Raw genomic sequence first — 24,443 nt, 5'->3', positions numbered from 1 at the left:
CCACAATGAAATGCCTCAGATTTTTATAGATGCGTTTTTTTTTGATCAAGCAATAGCTCCACAGGGTTTCCGAGTTGCTCCACAAACTTTCTACACTTGTTAAGATATAGACACAATTTGCAGCTACAGTGTGGGCTGTTTCTCTACTAACAATCATGGTGCCTAGCTACAGTAACACCTCCTAGAGCTTCCTCTGCTATCAACGCATGGAGTTGACACATGTATTTTTAAAGGTGAGAAGCTGTAGCATGTTCACAGAGGCTTCTCTGGCTGTTGTTACGGGTCAAAAGCTGTCAGAAGTGTAGCATGAAACAAAATGTCCATAATTCTACATAAGTGTAATTGTCTTACAACATAAGAAGTGTTACATCTCGACTATTTCCACTAATAAAGTAAAACTAAATTATTAGAGATCTTGATGCAATCTTTTGAATCAGATTTAAAATGTTGAACTTAATGAGATGATTTACTTTTGACAATGTTATTTTCTTCCTGCGAGCAGTGAGGTCATGGCCACATTACTGTTGTCTTAGCCCCATTCATCTAGCGTTCACTATCTAACAATGCATTTGACAATCTTTTTCACACCACTAAGTGCTCATCTTTTTGAATTAGATTCTGATATGAAGTCAAACTTGTCACAACTCTTTTCACAGAGCCATCCTTATTATTCTTACTTCTTACTTTGATTGCGAAGGCCAACCACATCACGTATCTGTGATGTCCGTTTTACACGTCACAAGACACACATGCTGTTAAATGCCTTTGTAAAGATAAGAAACAGCATTGCAGAATCATGATAATATAAATATGCATGCAATTTGAGGGAAATATTTGCCTTAAAAATTACACTGCGAGAGACAATTAGAGGTGTGAAAAGGAGAAGGTGATAAAATAATGCAAGAAATACGTGTAATGTGAAAGGAGGAATTAACACTCGGGAACCCTTCAGGTAATGTTAAAATGATACTGTTCATGTAAATATCAGAATATATGATTTATATCGTATTAAATATACAGGATTATGAATGGATTTTCTTTTGCCATGTAACCTTTCAGAGGCAAACTTTACATAATACAATAGCATAATCCTGCAAGTTAAATATATAATTTTATTCTGAGCTGCTGTCATGCCATGGAAAACTAAAGCAATAGAAGTGCATCATGTACAATAATCAGTTGTAACATCTTGTATAATGTGTGTTAAGTACATAAATACAAAAGAATGTCTCATTTCCATGTGTTTATACATCATCTCTTGTTAGACAATTAAATCAAAGCAATACAAAAAAATATATGCACTTGTAAATGAGGCTGTAGAAAAAACATATACATGCTTGCTGCGATAAAAAAAAAGCATGGAACACAGGAAATAATTCATAATCCCACAACAGTTTGTCACAAGAAGAAATGTTTCCCCAAAGCTAATTAAAAAACATTCATTAGAGCAATGCTTCCAAAACTGTGTGTGGTAAACTTTTGGTTTGATGGGAGTGTGCGGTTGTGACACTTCGGATTGCTTTAAAACCCGAGGTGTACATTTGTAGCTGTTGAAGACGCTTATTAAACGGCATGAAAATGTCCCAAAATACCAAATGGTATGTGGGGGATGTAACAGCCCCACAGAAATACCCCAGAAATAGCAATTTATGGCCAAGTCAGGGATTCACCTTTGACTTGATCTGGGATTTAGAATTTCAAACTCGCTGTGAAAAATGTGTCTGCCACTGGAAGATTTGGGTCAGGCTCATCAAACATAATAAGCAGTGCTCTGATCACATGAGAGGCAGTATGCTGAATCCTCTCAGCTCTATGCAATTGTTCCAATCGAAGGAGGGCGAAAGAGCTGCCATTTGCTGAAGAGCGCGTTTCAGGCAGCTACAAAAGACTGAGCGAAATCTCAGCTGGGATCCGTTTTCGCTCAATAACGCTGATGCCAATTCATATTTCTCGTGGTCATTTGCATTACGGGCTTGTTTGATTACTTGAATAATGAGGGCGATAACTGTATAGTTAAAATGGCTGTCGCCAAACGTCACTAAACTTGAGGATGATTGACTCTGACATATGACAATTGCAATTAAATGTATGAAGCTGTTTAACGATGTCGCAAAAAGGCCAGACACCGATGCTTTTTTTGGTGTAACAATACGTGACACATGGCTCTGAATGACAAATCAAATAAGTTTTACACCATCTGTAACTGTGCACCTTTGTGGCTGACTGGCATTAAAAGGTGTCTGTGGGCCAGAGCACTACCCTAATGGACCTTAATGGGTTTTATGGTGCACTGCAGGCTTCTAATGGGGTAGTATGTCTGATGGGGATGCTGCACTCTGGCCCTCCTGGGCCCTGTCTAGGTTCCTAATGTGACCTGAAGTGAAGAATACATAATGTATCACTGTCTCTCTAAGTCAGAGGTTAATACCCAGAGTTAAAGAAAGTAAAGACTTTTGGTGGGTGAAAACAGGGAAATGTGAGGTTGTGAGAATGTGGAAGAGCAAAAGACACAAAAAGAGAAGCCCGGGAGTCAAAGCAGCGGGAGAAGAAAAATAGCATGGCATATTATTGAGGGACACTTTGGTGCTAAGCTGCTTATTGATAAAAGCACTAATCTGCCTGGCAGAAGGTAAGGAGGCTGGGTTGTGTGGTGATATAATATCTCAGCTAAAGGCAATGCCATCAGGGAGCTGAGCCTCCACACAGCTTTACCTAACTGAGTTACTCATTTTATATATATATATTTTTACATAAAAGACGGAATCTGACCATGTGCCACTCGCAGAAAGCATATGCGCCTGAGGAAAAATACGAGAGCAGATGAGTTTGAACCGCTGGCTTTTCATCAGACATTTCATCAGATTTGATCAATAGGGAGAGACCATCACTTTTTAATATGTATAGTGATCACTAGCGTCACTTTAATTATTTTCCCTCTACATCAAAGAGCAAGTCAGCATTGCCGGGCATTTTGATGACATCAAGAGAGCTGGCAGTCAGGGGCCAGCTGCACGGAAAGTTCAATCACAGTCGCCATTCATCAGGAAGACTTGCGTTACGGGTCCTTTGCCCCTTAAATCAATACATTGTTGCATTATTAAAAACATGTTTAATGCATAATCACTGCATTAAAGCTGACATGATGAAACAGCATTCATGAAGAGTGCCATTAACTGAAAATCGTGGCTGGGGGGGTGTTGGGGCCAAAAACATATTCTTTCAGCGAATAGTGTCATTGGCCACAAAACACAAAATGGGACAATTACAGTGGTTTAGGGTTGCATTTCGGAGCCGTTCTCCGGCTGGCACAATACACGGATGCGTTAAGCTCCGACACTAACGAGTCCTTTTATCTCCCCTTGTTATTTTTTTTATGAGGAGAGACCAATGATGAAAAACGCGCAGGTGACGTCGGGAGGTTTCTCATTTACAGCCGCCGCTGACCGTTTGCTTTGGTTTGTTGGTTAATGAGCTCTCTCCAACCGCTGACTGTAGTCAGCTCAAGATTTGTTGGTGAGAGAGAAAAAAACAACAACACATCAGTCTGTAACTGCTGAGTGAACTGTGTGTTTTTGTAGAGTGGTGACTGTTCTCTCAAGAAATAATGTCGCTGATTTATTCAATATGTGCAGGCTAGTTAACAAACCAAGTTCTGAATCAGGACTTTCATTATTTGGATCAAGTAATTTGTGAAAAACCTGGTGTAAAAGTCAGAATAATATCAGTCAATATCAATCAATATTTGATATCTTCTGCTGCTCGTCACATTTTCAGGTTGTAGCTACAGGTTGTGGAATTTAATTATTAATTAAACTTTCATATTTAATGTTGATGTTAGCCACCGCTAAAAACTGTAAGAATTCTAGCTTCTCGCCCAACAACGGCTGATCACAGATCTACACTGAATCTTTGAGTTACAGTTACTTATAACTTTAGTTACTTGCAAATTACAAACACTTAACGCTTGTTTGGGGATACTCTATATCCTGCTGTTGAAGTGTTAATCCACCTACCATTACCGCAACACTTCTGATGTACCATGCGAAGGAAATCTGTTCACAACAGGCGAACTGGAAGTAACAAGTTTTACACTGTTTACTCAAAAATCGTCAACATAAGTCCAGTGGTATCACACTTCGCTGGCACAAGTCGTGTTGTGTTTTCTAAAAAAATAACAGGGAAATCACAATGTGTGGAGAGTTCAGCTTTTTTGCAATGAGCTGAGCGAGAAGACTCACCAGAGAGCAACAGACGCTACGCTTTAATTATGCTTTACAGACGGAGAGGTAAACTACTCCCTCCTGTGCGTTGTCTTGGCCCGTTATCTACTCCCGTCAGTCCCGCCACACTGTGGCTGGGGCGGCCAATCTCAGAGGGCCAAATCGAATCATTCGATCTCGAGTGAGGTGCAATGGAATCAATCCTAATGTCCGAGTTCAAAGGATGGTTCTCTCATTAGGGCAAGCCTGTTAATTGAAGTCATTTGCCTCTCTGCTGTCTCTCTTGCCCTCACCGTGTTGATCAACCCTCCAGTTAGAGGCTTTTTTTTTATTGGGAGCATTCTGAATCAATACGTCCTCTGTTACCTATAGCTTGGTGGGGAATCTCTAAGAAGAATCTGCTTTGTCTGCAAGTGCAACTGTTTGACGATAATATCTCATCTCCAACTTTTTTTTGACCACACAATTGGTTTTCTATTCATGTTATATTACTTAATTCAGTTCAAATCGATTTGAAATTTCTTACAATAAAATAAAAGACAAGACAAGAGAAATAAAACAAAGCAGCTGACGATACAAAGTAGACTTACTGCATTTTGTTACAGCTACTACAAGTACTAGTCTCCTACTCTGCTACTGATGTTACTTGATGTCTGGTGATCCTGTCACACATCCCCATACACGAACACTCCTGAAAGGCCTTCGTGCCTTACAGAGAGTTAAATAGATTAAAGTGACTGTTAGTAACATGGAGTGAGGTGCTGTATATTTAAACAACTACACTAAACAATAAATAAATAATAAGTGACTATATGCAGCATATATACAGGCTCTCCAATTGGTCATTTCAACATCTCGGTCATTGGCAATTTCAGGTTTTTTTGGAATTAGAAACCCAATTTAGACTTTTAAGCGCTATAATAAGCATCCTCCTGCCTGGTGAATATGTAAACCCAAGTGTGTCCAACTTCACGTCAGGATCCATGGATTCGGACTTTGAGTGAAGTCAATTTTTAATCTTCTCTCCTCAACTACCTGGAACCCACCAATAAGTCTGGCACTCCAACTCGTCTGCTGGTGTAAAACCAGCAATCTGCATGCTAATGAGAATCACACGCATCGAAAGGGATTTGACTTGTTACGCCACCAGAACTTAAAGAAACTCTGTTGGGACAGCCGATTGGCCTCTGAATAATTAGGATCTATATCCTGATATCTCCGGTATTTAAGTGAACACGAAACAAGGCGGCAGCAAAAAAGGGTACATGGAGGCTTGGCAAGAAATTGTGAATGTGCTGAGTACAGCAGGAAGCCTATGCACCCAGCGTTTCCGCATAAGCCTTGATTATTGAGCTGTGCCATCGTTTATATTGTGCAGATCCAGATCGCACAGCTGACATCCGTCTCCATCTACTGTAACTCAAGGTAACGCACACCCTCTCTACCCAGGCAAGATACTTCAAAGGATGTCTGGGGATGTTATGTGAATATTTTTGGCCTCAATCTCCACCTGCCTAGCGCGGTTTTTAATAGCAATGAGCAGACACACCAAAGAAGATATGAAGGGGTGGAGTTTAAGGATTTTAGGCTCTAGCCCGCTAGATATATGCAAAAAAAATTACTAGAGCTGTAGAATTAAAGTAATATTCATGGCAGATCAGCTTGTTGTGAATGTATTCAATTTAATTTGGTCATTGGCTTAGACATCGGCCCTTTCATGTCTGTTGTAGTGTTGACTTGTGTGTATCATTTGAGATTGTACACATACAGTAGTCTTTCCCAGGCTTGCACAATCCGAATACAGCCTTTTCTTTCTTCATTCATTTTAGAGGACAGTTTCTTTTCCAGAGGTAGTGGTGTGAATACATCTAAAGTTTTGGATGAGAATTGTTTGTAGTGCTGTTTGTTGGCATTGTTTTGTTGGCTGGCTATTTTCTGTCAATGTGCTAAATGTCCAAAAAAGGGATGCCTGTAATGCTGTTGCACGAGCTTGGCTGCTGAGCGATGGCAGCAGTTCCAACAAAGCAGACCTGGGAAAGACCCTGTGAAAGATGAATAACAGAAATGTATTTGACATGCTAAATACAATTTGTTGTAGATTGCTGTAAGTAAATGAGTGTAGCTTACCAACTAGGAGATTCAATGATGTTTCAGAAACATCTGGGCTGCTAACCCAGAGCCTACGCTACAGACCGCTGCCACAAAGATTCTGCAAAGACACTCTTTCTCTTACTATTGATTTCTCTTAAAAATTGGATTGGCTAATACTGACAGATTACCACAACATTCAAACAGTTATCGATCCAACTCGCTGCATGTCAACTGATGTCCTTCTTCCATCTCAATATCCAGCGACCTCCAGAAGTTACTATAAATGACATGCTATTTATTCACAAAAGGAGTTTAATCTGGTATGTGAACTAAACGGTGCTGCGTGCTTACAGAAGATTTCCTTTTAAAGTTCAGAGACACTAAAGGTGGCTGCCTAAAGGACAGATTCACCATTTTAAAAGCCTTGCTTATACGTGACCATTGTTTTCTGGTGAATACTCACTGCTAATATGGAATGGTTGCATTCTGCCTATAATGCCGAAAGTATAGTAGCAGTTACTTGCCTTGATGGACAACATCAACAGGAGGACAGACGAGTTGTTGTTTATAATAAGTTCATGTTTTTGTATACGACCCTTGGAATTAATTAATTTATTTATTTATTTAGTGTACAAGTTTGTGTGAATATTTCTATGTGGAGAGTTGCCCACATCATTTGTGGGTGTATAAAGAATATTTTATTATGCTTTCACTTAATTATTGTCTCAAGGGGAAGTTGCCAGTTTAGTGTTCCTGTTCAGCCATCCTAAACAAAATGAAATTAGAAGCACACAGTAGTTAAAGCCGACGCTTCAGCAGAAAATAATGAAAAGTCTCGGGAGTCTTTGGCTTCATTTTCTTATGTAGCTTAATGTGATTCAACAGTATAATGCAGGGCTGTTGGTATTTTCAGTTTGTCCCTCAGACAACTTGTGGATGACACTCTGCTTATTGTTGTACTGACAACCTAAGCACCAAGGTCTTGTTAAGACAAATGTACAAAATGTTCTACTTTGAACTTAACTCCACTATTATACGACCGGTAGTCCTTCACCTGAAACTCAATACATATACATTTTCCTCGCTGTCCACTTCTCCCATTCGCAAACACTTGTATTGCTTACTGTATATCTTACTTTGAATGCTGACAGCGATCTCAGCTCAGCACATACACACGCATGCCATTACATGTACCAAGAGTCCTGGTACCCACTGCATCAGCCTTCTCTTTTTTCCTTTCAGGTTCACATTCAGACAAAAGCCTCAGACTGTCTCATTCTTGTCTCAGTGAATTCAAGATTTTTTCCTTTTTTCCTGTCAGTCCTCCCTTGCACACAGTTCCCCTGCACTGAAGATAACCTGACCCTATCATCTGTCTAACGAGCTGCTCCTTACCATCAATTAGTCCCTGTATTTGTGGAGGGCTGCTAACTTCCAAGATACGTTAGCTCTCTGTCCAGCCGTTTCTCTTGTTACGTGAATGTCTGACTTGCAGTTGTTGGTATGGTGCCTATCTGCCAATTCTACTTAAACTGCCCTTTGACCACTCTGCTGTACATCGGTGTCTGCATTCGATGTGTCAGTTGCCTGAATGGCGACACTATGATCCGGGCAAACTATGGCCCGGGCAGTATTTACCATAGCTGGGTGTGAGGGGGAGCTGCATGAAGCATCCTGATAAACACGTCCACGTCTTATTTTGTAGCCTTGAGTTATGTACTTTCTCCAATAGTGCCAGATTCCCAATTAAAAAGTACTCTAACCTATGAAAGCTTCCTCCTGAGAATCTACTTCTGTCATCGTTCTGACTATGTTTGATCCGGCACGCCTTGGCTCCATCAAGTATGGATCAAAGTACCATACATTCATTACTGGCTTCTGCTCTTAAAAACAGCCTCTCGGTGTTTGTTTCCATGTCAGAAACTTCCCCTTATCAAAGCCAGAAACAATCATTCTTTTTCCAACAATCTTTTTGGTTGGTGTTTTAAAAGAGATGATGGTACTCCTAGCATATATACTTACTTCATTATAAAATGTAATAACATTTTTAGATTGCATATTTCCAAATGATTTAAATTGCATGTGTGTTTAAAAACTTAAGAAATAGATAATTATATCCCATAATGACAGCAACAACCACGGAGTGTAGCGTTATTAGCTGATTTAATAGTTTGTCTTTGTATGTATATATATTAATAAAAAACACACTATTATATGACTCTACTAGCAGTACTTATAATTATTAAAAATGCTAAATCAATTCTAGGTTTACTAGTTTATAAACTACAGTCACTTCTTTATTCAAGTAGGTTTGGCACCCCAACAAACATACTACAGTTTGGGCAAACATTTGGAAATAGTGTTGTTAAGATGTGAAATGGAAGCAGTAATGGTGACTAAACGACATCCAGTACTTTCAATACAATGCAGTGTACAACACAATGTATTGAATCACGCTTTTACACTAAGAGACAGTAAGCAAAACATGCAGTACTGGCTGGGTAAATTATTCCAGCATCTAAAATGCTTTTTACCCCCGCTTTCCCTCCAGCCTTCCCTTTCTCGGTAATCAGCCCGGGCAAATATGTGGTGCACAAAGAGCCGTGTCTGTGTGTGTGTGTGTGTCTGTATATATCTCTGTGTCGTGCCTGTTTGAAAAATACTGGGAGGCAGATTGGAAACCGAGATAGGAAAACATCAGGAAAATAAGTCAGCTGTTGTACTTGCTTTCCCAACTATTCACCAAAATGCAGATGACATATGTTTTGATGGCTTCTAGGTTTCACTGGTCTTGAGTGCAGGTAAGAGACAATAATGTGTCAAGAGTGTTGAAGAACAATTGCATATTTTGCCTCCGGCCTCGTCTGTAATACACCTCTGCTGAGTTCAAACAGCAGTTTTTGGGGTAAATTGGGCTAATCCAAGCTCAAAGGGATGCCTAAAGTTCACAAAGCGTGGGCCCTGCTTAACAAAGAAGCAGGTTAATTAAGACTCACAGTGACTCACTCTTCCCACTTTCCTGCTCTCAGAATCCACTTGGCTTTAAGTGACTGCAGACAGAAATGGAGACGAACGAGGGGCCCACAGGGGGACAACACTCATCCATTTTTCATAAACAAAGCATTATAATAGTGTGAATGTATATAAAGGATGAATTTACAGCTTTTCAGGCAGTCGTGATTGCAACAGAACTCTGTGTTTCATACCACTTACAGTGCAATGCAAGAACCACTAGCACTAACAGATTATTTCTTAAGTGGCTTGTACAAGTGATGATTTAGGAGAACTTGTTGCCGTCATCAATTTACTCGTGTTTTTTAATTTATTTTTCTTAGGTTCGAACACAATGTACGAGTGGTCCAGACCTGTCGTAATAGTCATGAGATAATTAATCTGCTGTTATAAGTTTTTATCTAATGGATTGTATATTTAATTACTTTGAAGCAATTTTTAAAAACTCTTTAAGAATAACACCACATTAAAATGACAGGCTAATATGATTCTACATTTATTCATACAACCTAACATTATCAACACTAATTTAAACTGGCTATTATTGCCATTGTATAACATAATACAATATCTATGCGAGCATCATAAAATGTTTGACCCCATCCTGTTGCAGCCTTGCTGTGGCGAGACGTTTTTCATATTAAACCAGTTTCCTTTGTTATTTCAATCACGCTGCGACCCAGAGGTGACACGGCATTAACAGCACTCGTTACTTTTACCGCATTCCTTTAGCGGGTCCCTTAATACCGCCGCTGAAGCTGTTGCAAATTTTAGACTTTCCTTTATGGATCTTCGAAAGCAGGATTTCAATATTGGACATATGGGGCAAAACACGTAACCTTATATGGTATTATTGGGCCGTTTATTTTACTAATGCTAATGAAGCTCGCAGCTAACGACGTTAACAGCTCTTATAGTATATACTATATATAGAAACTACGGCTCAAGTGCTGACAGAGCTAACAGTGTTTGTCTGCTATGTCTGCAAAGAGATGCTCTGATTGCAACACATACAGGGAGGGTAACTTAGTTCTCTGTTCATGTAGACTTTTATATATATTGCACCTTTAAGATAAGAATATGAAAATGTTCTTGTGTGTGATCAAATGTGTTTTGCTCAAAAGCGATGTGTGAAAAAAGGTGCCAGCTCTTGGACCCAAAAGGGCTAATTATCAGCTCTAATGGCTAATGTGAGTCACTGGTTTCTCCAGCAACCAGCATGCAATATCACACATCCAAACCAGGGATGAAAGGGGGCGGGGGACCGAAAACTACAAAGATAGTTTATGTAAAGGCACACAAACCCCCATCTTTCTTGTTTTAGAAATGTAAAGCTGGCCAAGTCACTTCTAGATACAGCTGTGTAGCATCAGCAGCTGCAGTGTGACACTTCATCTTTCATAACAGCAACTTTGAATGAGTAATCGAGGGTGTACATTTGTGTTCAAATATATTTGTCATATTAATATATTATGTTAATATAATAAAGTGGTAGATTTTGATCATAACTCAGGAACGTGTATTATTTGCAATGTCTTCTTGATTTGTCGACACTGCACATGCCATGCTCTGCATTATGCATACATACATTCCAGGCTCAATAACTAAATAGTGACATACACCTCAGAGAGTTGTAACTTGCCAAGACCCTGAGGAAAATTCCCAATGTCTCCACTTTAATTATAATATTACCCAAACAACTGCAAGCTGTATGAAAGTTCAGTACCGGGAAACTACAGCATTCATGCAGAGAGCTCATCCTGTTTGTTTAAATCTAGTATAGAAACATTTTGTGTTTGTTTGTTGGTGCATATGCACTTGTTGAGGTATTTCCCCTTGCCAAAGAACAATGTTTTTTCATATCAGACATAGAGTAAAATCAACACTTTTTAAATTCAGTATTTCAAGAATTTGACTGGTGTTTGGTACAATTCTAAAGAGTGTTGACAAAGAACCACTGGCGACAGGAGCCTGTCTATATCAGCCTCACACGGGCCTTCCATCTTTCGCTCTGCGCATGATGCAACGGTACTCCAACTGCACAGAGGCTTTGGAACACTTGGAAGCAAAAGAGCACTGTCCGTGGTTGTGAATTTCACTGGATCTAGACACATGCAGTACATGAAAACCATCGGTTACAGTTGTGGTTACAGGTTTCGGATGTCCGCGTCTGTTCCTGGCATTTACTGGTTTGTTTATTTTCTGGAACAAGCATTTTAGAAAAAGGATTTGTTTTGAATTTTCTGTGAGGCAATGGGTATTATTTTCCCCCCAACTATTTTTAGAGGCAGTATGTCTGTTGTAATATATGACTACTCCGGAAACCCCCGGCATTTCAGGAATTCTGTGCCAAAGTGGGTTAATCTAAAGCAATTAAAAGCTGAAATAAATCTCTACAGAGTCTTGGGAGAAGATCAAAATGTTTCTGAACTGATAGCAGTTCTAGCTGCTAGTGTATAAAACAAAACAAAGAATGCACACATATAGCTGGCACATACTTCATAATGCTGTGATTAAATTAGGACATTTCAAACATCTGTTTGGGTTTTGGCACCGTCAACAACCCATTCTTGAGTAAACAGTATTTAAAAAATCCTGTTTTGAAACCTGATGAATGAAGTAATTATATTATCATTGACAAATTGATGAATATGTGCATTACATTGTGTCTAGAGTAAGGAATATGCAGCAAACAAGGCTACATAAAGTACATTTAAACAAATGATATATACTATATATATATACATGTACAATATGTCTAATACTCGTCTCTACTACTAGTCTACATACTTGTATTTGGAGTGGAATAATATCTATATACATCTCTAACCTACCAATACGAACCAAATCTACCACTTGCATACATTTGAAAACATATTTGTCCTCTATGTGGACCGTGTGCATGTATTCCCTCGTACCTAATCTCATCGAATAACTTTGGGTCCTATAGTACACTCGGCACAAAGCGCCGAACAGCTCAGCGCTACTGTCAGTGCTAGTTTCAGTTGTCATTTTCACTTCCAGCACCAAAGTAGCAATTGCGCCCTTCTGAGGGCCCTTGGGCTTGTTGGTCTTAAAATGAAGTGAGGTCATTTGTGGCACATTTTTGTCTCATTGCTATCTTAAGGCAGCAGAAACCACTCGAGTCATTGACCAACAAAAGCCTGGTCAAGTGAAAAGGGCGCATGGTATAACTATTTCAAGAGTGCATAAATGGTAAGGATTTTGAGTGTCAAACATTTAATCTCCTGCATTCTGGTGAATTTGTATGCACCAATTGATGGTGGAAATGTTTTTATTCATGTTCAGGAAAAAACAAAATCCTCCGTACCACAATCAGAGGCTTCCCCATAACATGTTTTATTCGAACAAAATGTGTCATGATGAGTCCACTTGCGCTGTTTTCCGCCCCGTGTGGACAGTGCACCAACAGCCTCTGTCGTCTCCTCTCCTCAACCCTCTGTGTGTGCGAGTGTAGAAGCAGGCTATTTCATTATACTGTGGGCCCTTCAGTAGACGGCAGTGTTTTGAGGCTGAAGTCTCCACGCATTACCCACCTCTACTCCGGCAGTGCCTGGATGCAAGCCTGTGTGTAATGCAGCCTCCGGATTCAGCACCCCCAGTCAATGGACAGCGACAAATAGTAAACAAAGTGCCCACCTTATCATTTGACATAATATGAAACTAATCAATATAAGACAATTATAGGGCTGTATCGAATAGTTGGAAGCTTTGAAGCTTCATCCATAACGTTGCAATTCTAAATCAACATTTGAATGCTGTGCAGCTTTTTTAGTTGTTTGCGTGTCTATTCATTCAGTTTAAAAGTCAGTATTTCTGCACAGTTGCAGATAAAGATTAGGCTACACAAATTGTATTTGTATTATACTATTTGTAGAATTAGATTCCAATGGTGGCTGAGGAGGATTGTTTCTGACGCCTGTGATCCAAACATTTCCAGTAACTCCAGATCGTTGTTAAGTCCTAAAGTCAAAATTCATAGAACAGAGATGAATGCAATCCTTTCCAAAATTCCCAAAATGTTTTTATGTAATGAAATACTATGCTGCAATCCACATTTGTTGCAGTTCAGCCTTTCAAAAGCGACATTTTCGCTGCAGAAAAGCACTAGCTTCTTCAATTTGCCAAATCCACCATATAAAAAGAAATGAACAAGGCGCATCTGGCTTTTATACAACCCTATTTGCCTTCTGCGCCTTACTTTGCATCCAGATAATGATTACGTAGCAAAAGTGGAGTTGGACACAACCTAATGCCCTTTAGACCATGCGCTATAAATCGTTTAAATAGGGCCCTTCATGTCCAACCCAATCAGCGATGCACTGATTGCTATTGTCTTGGCTGATTCCTATTTTTTTTAAAGTCTGACCTACCGATTCCAATTTTTAAAGACTCAGATTTGTATTCTAAGAGCTATAAATGACAGCAAGGGTGCCGACAAAGTTAGATTTTCAAACACCTCCCGAAAAACATATTTCACATAATTGTATTTATTCAAGTTTCTCGCCAAAAAACACATTTTACAAGATTACATTCAAACACATCATCATAGCATTGTAATATACCTTTGCCCAATATGGAGTAGAGCTTGAACGCACCATAATGCAAGTTATTATAACCTCTTTAACGTTATCTGTTCAGCTCCATGCTGTTGGCAAACAATCCGGTCACTGCAATTACTCTGCATGATGGGAATGAATTACAATATAAGTGTCTGATTAATTTAGTTGTTCCAAACTTTTTTAAGATCGTTCCTCCACTGCTTATTTTGTGAACTTTATGTCTTGTACCTTTGTGTGTGTAGCTATGAAGTTACTGCCTGTGCCATCATGCGGCAGCGGCACACACGTGTTCATGTGACCGGCAAAAACTCTGAAAGATGAAACTCACCGGCTGTTCACCGATCAAAAAGTTTGACAAATAATACTCCATATATTCAGTGTGCTCATATTCTGTCAACACACAGGCTTAAACGTTGAGACATAACATTAAGACGTTTAGTACAAACCCAGACCTCTGACCACATACCCCAATGAAAAGCCATTGTCAAAAATAGCACAGTTAATTAAAGCAAGGGCACCACTCTACATCTGTCACATAACTTGGCAGTTACTTTAATTATATATTTTGGTCAATCTGTTCTCCCTGATGTGAGAGGGGATGCCATACATGGGACAACATCTGCTGAGGTATGTCACATGAGCTTCAACATCTGTCGATGTTTTTAACGCAGCCTGTCAATCACTAGAATCATGTCTCATACGCATTTATGTTATCATATTGAGAAACCACAAACACTGTGAGGTGCTTCGAGCTTACATCTGTACCACAGTTACAATTAACACTCTTTCCCTGAGCAGTAAAAGTACACACAAACACGGAGATTGGCACTACATACAAATACCCAGATGCACCCCGTGGCTTGCAGTCATTTTGGTCCCTTATGTTGTCCATCAAGGGGACGGTGGTGACTGTTCTCTCAACTGACTCCACCCATAAAGGCTTGTGATCACCGAAACTGTCAGCAAGCATCTGCTGAAACTACCAACCAGCCAACTGTGATACTGGCTCTGAAGATATCTCCACAGAAAATGTGTCACCTACACATGTTCAGAACTCAGCGGCATATTTTTCACTTCTATTTTTAAGTGTTTAAGTGCAAATTTTCGTGTCCAACTTTATCTGCAGTGCCTAGGAGAATGTGAAACTGTTGTATACGTGTGCCACTTTGATCTAACGTATGGAAGTGTCTTGAAAGCCAATGTCAACTCGCCTTGGATAAAAACAAGTTGCATTCGTCACTGTTGAATGTTTTCAATTTAGAAAGGATGGTTGTTTTTGAATACCACTGTAGAGACATGAATATTGCAGTCTTAAAGCTAGTCATTTTTGTGTGATTCACAAATATATCTGTGTATCACCTAGAGGTGGAGAGAACTATCAGTCATGTTAGGTTGCTGATCGTAGACGCACTGCATTTGTTTGAGAAGGAATGTAGTGGGCGATCTCTTTCGATTTGGGTGCTCTTTGGAGTTATGTGATACCGTTTCTACATCCTTTGATTCATGATCTTTTCCTCAAGTAGAATGACGGTTCAGAAAAAGGGAGATGCATTTCATCAATCCGTCTATAGCTTTTGTAATAAACTGGTGGGATTAGAGCATTATTATTCAAGGATAATGATCATCTGCCTTATCCCAGTGAACACACACAAATACAGGTCTACACTTGTCTAGTCCAAGACGCACATTCACACACTTGCAGATGACACAGAAACCTAGAGACACAATAGCTTTCTATCCCTAGACTCCACAATTTTCCTCTCGTAATCCCCTGTGAGTCTATTAAAATTTCTGTTTCCATGGCGATTGGAGCCTTGCCAAATGTTGTACAGATAAGAGGAGATAAGAGCATAAGGAGCAGGGAGATAAGAGCAAGTGACCCGGAGAGATCAGAGCACTAGAGGTCAGGCAGAAGAGCAGAAGTAAGTCACTGAGAAATGGACCATCCCAGCTTAACTCCACTGCTAACCCCAGGAAACTAAATACAAAGGGCCATCTAAGTTCTCTAGTAGTGCAACGTTTCAACACCAACTTGGAGGTGATTTTTGCAGCAACTTTCTTTGTATACCAAATTGAATAGCGCTATAACTATCTATAACTGGATAACTGAATTATAATTACGCCCAAAGTAGTATATTAATATTGTCAATTTCACCAAAGAAATGTCTTAATGGCAACAAGAATACCATGAATACCATGTCAATACATTTTAAACACCTTATATGTTTTTCAAGTGGGAGTATACATTTTGTCTCTCCTTAATCTGCCACCGCACTTATTATGTACAATTCTGCAGAGCTGCAGAAAATAAAATTGTGAAAAATAAGTGTTTTTTTAATTCAAACTGCTGGCTCAGTGATAACGTCAAAATTGATGTCATGTTATTGTCTTTAAAGTCGATCATGGCGCATTATTGTAGCTTACAACCTAGTCCGAAGAGAGGTGTTCATTCTCTCAGATGTTTTAAAACTGCACACTATAAAAATAATATATACATGAGTTCTTACATTGAACTGTCCATCTTACCCTAAAACAATGGGACACACCAACCATCCCTCCTCTAACAGACCATCAAGACAGAAGTTAATTTTGTAGGATAGGTATTTACCTGTTTGTTGCTGTACTTCAGTTGGCTGGTCTTGTAGCTGTAATCTGAATACTGGTCTGAGCCGGTAGAGTTGTCATCTCCTCCCGTTCCCACAAAGGTGTTGGCAGCAGGAAGGTCCTGGACAGCTTGATGCTTCTGTGAGGCTGAAGGGGATTGGGCCTGCAGCTGGATGGAGGGTAAGGGGGAGTTGGAGCGGTAGTGCCTGCCTATATCTGGGCTTCCGGGTGAATATGTTAAGGGCAAGTGTATCCTGGGGCTATCATTGACTCCATCAAGGTTGAACTTTAGACTCTTTTGAAGGCTGACTTCCTCATCTTCTCCGAGTGGTTTTGGAGACTTCTGGGGTTTTCCTTTCCTTCCTCGTTTGCCTTTGGCATTCTTTGGCACCTGTTTGGGTGCATATAAGTCCTTTGTTTCCTTCTTGCCAGCCTGATACCCACTCTTAGTTTCTCTCTGGATGCGGTGTCTAACAAATACCACCACCAAAATCAACATGACAACACCTGCCACACCAGCAAGGCTTCCAAACAAAATGTTACTACGCTGCGCAGCAAAACCATTGTCAGGATCACCAGCAATGTCCCTGTCCAGTGGAGTGTAAAGACTGTGTCCTACTAGGGCCTCCACTAAGCTGACATTTGAAATGGTTTCATTGACATAGATGTGGACCAGGGCGGTTGCATGACGTGCAGGCTTCCCCCTGTCACTCACTCGCACCACGAGACGATGTAGTCCGCCATGTTTCCGCGTCATCTCTTTTGCAAGAGTGATCTCCCCACTGGAGGGGGAAATGCGAAATAACTGGTAAGGGTTTCCACCAGCAATGCTGAAGACCAGCTCTGCATTAGGCCCACTGTCCAGGTCTTCGGCTTCCACTATCTCAACATGGCTATCTGGGGAAGCTAGAGGTGACAAGCGCCTGAAAGAAGAATTGGAGGGCTTGGTGACTACGGGGTCGTTGTCGTTTTCATCCAGCACATTGATGGTAATGCCCACATATGAAGATCGAGGTGGCTGTCCTCCATCCACTGCTTTCAGACGGAAAGTATAGCTGCTTTCTTTCTCCCGGTCAAATGAGATGCTTGAAAGAATGGTGCCTGTTCCATTTTGAACAACAAACTTCCCTCCATCAGGCTCCACAGAGAGGTGAACATGAGCGTTCTCGCCTTTGTCCACATCCAGGACTGTCACCATGCCAACTGGACTGAGGGGAGGCATGTTTTCCAAAACTGAAAAGCTGTAGCCACTAAGCATGAACTTGGGGTCGTTGTCATTGCGGTCAAGAACATTTATTACAACAGCCGCTGATCCTTTGTGAACAGGTGACCCTTTATCTGCTGCGGTGACCCGGAACTCATAGCGTTCTTTGTGCTCACGGTCAAGCGGGCTTCGGGCTCTTACTTCGCCCGTATTTGGGTCAATCTCAAACAGACCTTTGATGGATGAGTCTGCCACAATATTATAGAGGAGTTCTGCATTAGTGCCACTGTCAGCATCTGAAGCTAAAACATCCAAAACCCTCTCCCCTGGTTGGTTTTCTTCGGCAAAATCTACCTCAAACAAGGTTGGCGAGAATATTGGAGAGTTGTCATTCACATCAGTCACCTGCACCTTAAGAGAATTTGTGCTAGAGAGTGCCGGATTTCCAGAATCCACAGCCACAATCTCTACTCTGTAATCCCTAATCCTTTCGTAGTCGAGGGGAGTGGTGGTCTGCAGGAAATACTTCCTCTTGTTGTCACTGGATGAGTCGCTGGCAGGGCGGAGCTGGAAGGGCACATCTCCTGCCACCACACACGTGACCACAGCATTCTCTCCCTCATCCTTGTCAGACACTTGCACCAAAGCAACAGCTGTTCCAACTGGCATGTCCTCTGAAATGTTAGCCACTCCTTCACTGTGTGTCACAAGCCCAATTCCACGAATCTCCACAGCTGGAGCGTTGTCATTTTGGTCAGTCACCTCTATAGTTACAAATGTCTTGGAGCTTTTAGGTTGAGGACCCTTATCCCTCGCCACCACATAGAAGGACAAGCTGCTGATTTCCTCCCTGTCCAGGGATCCTTTGACATAGATAATGCCAGTAGACCGGTCGATACGTAAGAGTTTCGGCACTGGGTCTACTACTTGGTGAAGGGTGTACTCAATTTCTCCATTAGGGCCCATGTCAGAATCATTTGCTTTGACCTACAATGAAAGGAATTCTGTGGTTAGAGGCTTGATTTATGCACAACAAATTGGGGTTAGAATTAAAAGGAAGCCAGTGTAGGATTTTCTCTATTGGTCAATGAATGAATTAATAAATGAATCAATGGATGTCTGATGACTTCAAAGCACAGCGGGTGAACAGCTTTATTTAGGTTTTTTTAATCATTGCCCATTCCGTCTGCTTTTGATGGTTGTGTCACTCGCCTTTTTATTTCTCTTTGCCCCATTTCTTTTATTCCGGAAAAAGCGCGAGAGAAAAGGTTTACATGAAAACATGTGGCAAAATATTAGGGCTGCTATTTCTTTCATGACCGTACAGTTTCACAGTGGGATGCAGAGAAAATCCTACACAGAGTATTTTACTCCTACACTACGACATTGTGCATCTCTGATTCTATTTCTGCAAGTATAATAACACAACAAAAGAAATAAGCAGCTTAATAACCTGTACAAGCATAATATAATAATGATCTAATACTTCTACTATTTTTGAAAAAGGCCTATTGGAGTAATAGGAGTGAAAACAAGTTACAAATACAAGTGTGGCCTTGGTTCCCATGAGTTCTGCATTGGAGGTTGAATTTTGAACATTCAGAGTTAGACGGCTTTAAAATCTTAAATCACAATGGCAGAATAAAAATATCTCTCTTTGATTTAGATTTTCACATTAAGAAATCTGAGGAATCTGAGGAATAAGCACTGCACAAACATAACGCACAGACTCATTTTTCAAAAGCACTTGATAAATTGGCTGAGCATTTTTTGAGTCTGTTTCTTTGTTGCTGAATATAAAACTCTAAATTGTACATCAAGCAGGACAAACAATTTTGGTTGCAATTTACCTATTTACTTCAGACTGCAATTTAAATTCAAATGAGTTCTTATGAGTCAGTATATTTGCATCACAATCTTACCTGCAATACAGAGTGCCCCACTGGACTGTTTTCCAACACTTCCGCATCATACGTGGACCTTTCAAACTTTGGAGTGTTGTCATTGGCATCGGTGACTACCACTCTCAGCAGAGCGCTGCTGTAGCGCTGTGGGTTTCCTCCATCCACTGCCTTGATGGTGAGGTCATAGGAATCCTTGAACTCACGATCTAGGTTGCCCAGGACAATGAGCTGTGGGAGCTTACCCCCCCTGTCTTCAGCCACCTGTAAACCAAATAGGGTTGCTGCATCTGGCCCTGCAGTCAGAGCATAATCCGCCACTCCATTCCTTTCGGAGTCTCTGTCTGTAGCTAACGGTATGGAGAATAGCGCCCCCATGATCGTATTTTCAGGGACAGAGATGGTGAGCACAGAAGAGGGAAATTGTGGAGTGTTGTCATTGATGTCCTGTACCTCAATGCGTCCTTCAATGAGTCGGGGGCTCTGGTTCTGTATCAGATCTGTCACCGATACTTCGAATTCCAGGTAGCAGGGCTTACCCTTAGCAAGGGATCGACAGTCCCTCAGGGTCTCTCTGTCTATGGGAATCTCCGTGGTGAAAATGTCTCCAGTCTTTCCATCGACGCGAAGGTAAGGGGCACCCACCTCCAGCTTGTAGAGATGACCAGAGTCTGGCAGGCCCTGGTCTGCTGCCAGGCTACCAATAAGAGTGTTGGGGGGCTGCTCCTCCTGGACCCGGTACAGGATACTGCCTTCAGCAGAGCCACAGTGCAGCACCAGGACCCAGAACAGCACTACTTGTAAATTCAGTTCCATGAGGTCATCAGAAGATCTGCCTGCAAAATAACAGAGTATTTGTGTCAAAATTTTGTTTCCTTTTCAAATCATGTGTAAAGATTTAGCTATAAAACGCCTGACAGCTGTACCGAGCTCCATTGGCAACAATTGCTGAACTTTTATTAAAAAGAAAACAGAACTCATATCAACAAGTCAGACTGGAGAGATACATGGATCTCATTGTTAATAAGTAGTAACAAAAGCAGCAGGTCTAGAACCACAATATAATAATTAGACAACAATAACAACACAGGGAAAAGAGGCTTTTTTTTTTTTTTTTTAAATGCAATCATAACTATTTTTCCGGCTTGGATTCTTTTCAGTCCCAGGGCTTCAATATCTTCAATGCGTGTCTCAGCTTTACACATTTTATGTAGAAATTATTGTAGGAACATGAAATTGTATCTTGTGAGCTTGGACACAAAACAAATTTAAAAGGCCGGAGTGGATTGCATCGTTTCAGCTGCGTAATCAAGTAAAAGTGTAATACAAAATCAGATTGCCCATGAGACTCATTATTTTGGTATTACACTACTAGACATTGAGTGGAAAAGCAAAGCAGCTCAAAAGGAACCCCCATAAAACACATCCTCCAACATGAATCCTTACGAAACCTGCCAAGATATAGTGTCCAAAGTCAGACTGATCGTTTTCATTGCTGGAGAGGCCTCAAACAACAAGCGCTTCCACGCTAAAGGTTGCGGAGGTAATGAGATCATCATGCAGATTATGCAACTTAGCCATTATTATCACAAAGCAGCTTGAAACAATGGACAATGCAGAAATTTCCATCTATGTTCCATTGCTACTGGCTAGCTCAAACACCGTAATCATTATGTTTGATTTTGAACCTTTCAACTCCGTAATTACGACCCATTACTTCAGTGTCTGCTTTGATCTGTATTCCCTCTAGCTAAAGAAGTCTTTTTTTCATACTACAATGATTTTAGACTACAATTATTTCCTGTGTGTGCGTGTGTGTGTAGAGTTCTATTGGTAATTGAAATGAGAACAGACATTGAGGTTAAGTATCAAGGTCCAGTGCTCTGAAAAACCTATTGCTGGCAATATTTTTTATAATTTTGTATTGCGCATCTCTGAGTGTCTACAACATCCCCATTTTTTTGTCAAAAAGCGATGTGTAGTTGAAGCATTGTGTTACCTTAAAGATAGAAGAAACTTTAATAGAAATAAAAAACAGTACAGGTACTGGATCTAATCTCGGCTGGTACCCTGAGGGACCCTCAGGGGAAAATAAGTGAGATCAGCGCAGCCTTAGTTTGTGTGCTTGTGAGAAAGATGAACATGGTCAAATTGTGCGATACTGAGCTCAAATCACTACATTTTGCATCTCCTCACAGGAAACAATGTTCCGGAGAGGAGCAAGGAAAATGTGTATTAAGCGAGACAGCAGAACACAAATATACAGAAATCCAATGAGAAAACCAATTCCTTTTGAATATATTAAAATTGGAAGTGCGGGTTATTGATGCACTAATTGCTCAGTTATCGATGTGTCCCTTTTTTACATTTGCAGGGGGAGCCTCGAGTCAATGTGGCGTGAACGGTGAGTGTGCATTTTGTGTGTCCATGTGTACAGGGAAAAATGGGCAAGCAGGAGTAAAAAGATAATCAGCGGGTACATTCCAAAACGCATTTCTTATACCTACAGCTGACAGTTCAATTGAAAACATCATACTTTGCGGAATAATTATAAAGTTAAGGTCATTCTAAATCAAATTGTATATTGTTCATGTTGCAAACCCTGCTTAAACACAAAAGCTTGTAAAAAGGTATGCTTGATAACGACGAAAAACGTGATCATACTTTTACAAAATGTCTGTATATCAACAGGTCTACAATGCTACCGTCACATGATATATGCTTTAGCTTTCTTGACACTTGCATCATCTTTTCTCTGTCTCCTAAAAAAAAAAAAAAGTCACTGTCGAATTTATTTTTACAAAATGGCCATTTCAAAATGAAAACCACAATTAATGTCATAATGTTTTGTTTGGCTGTAACTGTCACCCCCCCCCCCCCCCCTGCCATTACAGCCACTTCTAGAATGAACAGGCGTGCTTTGATAGTGACATGATTGTTATGGTTGATGACACTCATGACTTAATGTCTTCCAGTTGGCCTCATGCCTGTCTTCCAGATGGCCCCGTGCCTGGCAGCCACGGCGAATTGGTGCTCTTTTTCCTTTGTTTACATTGATGTTAAAATTCATGTTGTTTGTGAAACATGCATTCTGCCATCACTCAGTGAGAGTCTCTTATCGGTTGAATATTATTGACACCACGCCTTCGGGCTTCTATCTCACATTTCTCAGCTATCTCACAAATATTTCATCAAAAGCTTGACAGCAATCGTTTTCTTTTTTTCTCTCTTTTTTTCCCTGAGATCAAAACACTGAGGTGTTGGCGAAGGGGAACGAGCGCTCATATTTAGTTCACTACTGGGCACGTCTCACCATAGTGCACTACCTTAGCGGCAAAACGGATGGATTAGAACTGCTGAACACAACTAGCCGTGACATTTCCTGCATCTCAGCGCTTTTCCTCTGAAAAAACTTGGTTATCATCTGCCACCCCAGATGGTGTGGTAGACCCACAAGACTACAAGCTGATTCAGGCAGATCGCGATACATAACTCAGCATAAAATCAAAGGGAAGTACAAGAAGTTAGTTCTTCCAGGGTGTTCAAATGTGTCCGTCACATTACAGTTCTGGTCGACCACTCTAACCACGGCTTCTGTAAGGACTGAATTTTTGCAAACAGAATGCCAGTGTGGGTGCAGATGCTAGAACTGGATCAGGCATCGAAACACAGAAATCTTCAGGAAGTGCGAGGCTGAGAAAGTGAAATCCTTTTTGTCTATTGAAACTCACCCCGTCAACACCCGAGAGCTGTGGCAGCACAGTGGTGTTTAACTGAGAGGATGACTGCAGAAACTCTACCCATTATAACTAGAACATTTCAGCTACTTTGTGGTAGCGATGCCACAGGACAACTTAGAGCTTGCTAATGTTTAGGTGACCCCTGCAGTACTTTAAGTTGTACGAGTAAAGTGCACACTGTACATCCTTAACTCAGAGCTATTAGGGCTATGTACAGCCTTATGAGCCCATACTGTTAGTCCCTTAAGCGCCATGTGCTGCAAAATGCATCCTGCACAAATAAGACAAACCAGCAAACACATTGCGGCAGACACCTATGGAGGAGCAACAAATATTCTGAAGGAATATCTTTCCAAATACAATCAAGGCGTCCACTGTCTTACTGCGGAGAGAACTTTAACTCTTCCAGTGAAGCAGCATTCAGCACATCGCCTCACGCTGTGATCATGCAATGGTCCAGATGGTTCCAACATAGAGAAAAACTGAAAGCAGCCTGTACCACAGTGTGAAGGTGGACCTTCAAAGAGGGTTTCAAACTGCCTGATGGGTCTTCCATTTGTTACATCACGATGAAGATGTTTAGCTTTGCCACAAAGCATGAAGTTGAGGCAAAACTGCTCAGCAATGGAGTTTCAGACCCCTAGGAACACCACAGAGTACAGCCTGTCACGCGTCAAGAACACTTCCTGGCCAAAACCCAGTTTATTAAGACCATTGGGGGGTGCAAGGTCTAAGTACAAGACTGGACTGGAGAGTCTGTGTTTCATGACTCCTTCTCAGCATGGCCATCACCCCACAGACTCACAAGCTGCAGGAAAAACTCACCCAAGCGAACCCCTTCACCTGCCAGTGACCTGTATAGATAAGAGTGGCTCTAAGAGAGATTCTCACCCCCACCCACTGTTACTTGGGAGTCTGTTGTCACTTCTTCAAGTTTCACTGAAATGTAGAAGTGTTGCGATTGACATACGACTGCATGACTGTCCAAGCTAAGGGTAAATAAAATATATTTACGACCATTTATATATATATATATATATATTTTTTTTTTTTTTTTTTTTTTTTTTTTTTTTTTTTTTTTTTTTTTT

At 40.7% G+C, this 24,443-nt stretch overlaps 1 protein-coding gene across 1 annotated transcript in view; it reads right to left on the bottom strand.

The window, feature by feature from the left end:
- Positions 1-24,443, bottom strand: part of pcdh1a (protocadherin 1a) — an 84,396-nt gene that overhangs the window by 55,564 nt on the left and 4,389 nt on the right. Inside the window, exons 2-3 of the mRNA XM_031856876.1 lie at positions 19,637-20,451; positions 16,515-18,701 (exon numbers count right to left, since the gene is read on the bottom strand). Coding sequence (XP_031712736.1) covers positions 16,515-18,701; positions 19,637-20,431 — 2,982 coding nt within the window. The 5' untranslated portion in view covers positions 20,432-20,451. The remainder of the gene's footprint in view (positions 1-16,514; positions 18,702-19,636; positions 20,452-24,443) is intronic.

This window comes from Anarrhichthys ocellatus, unplaced genomic scaffold, assembly GCF_004355925.1.
Source record: "Anarrhichthys ocellatus isolate YVR2014 unplaced genomic scaffold, GSC_Weel_1.0 scaffold18, whole genome shotgun sequence".
Lineage (NCBI taxonomy): Eukaryota > Metazoa > Chordata > Actinopteri > Perciformes > Anarhichadidae > Anarrhichthys > Anarrhichthys ocellatus.
The sequence above is the reverse complement of the archived record's forward strand: the minus strand, read 5'-3'. Positions and strand labels throughout refer to the sequence as shown.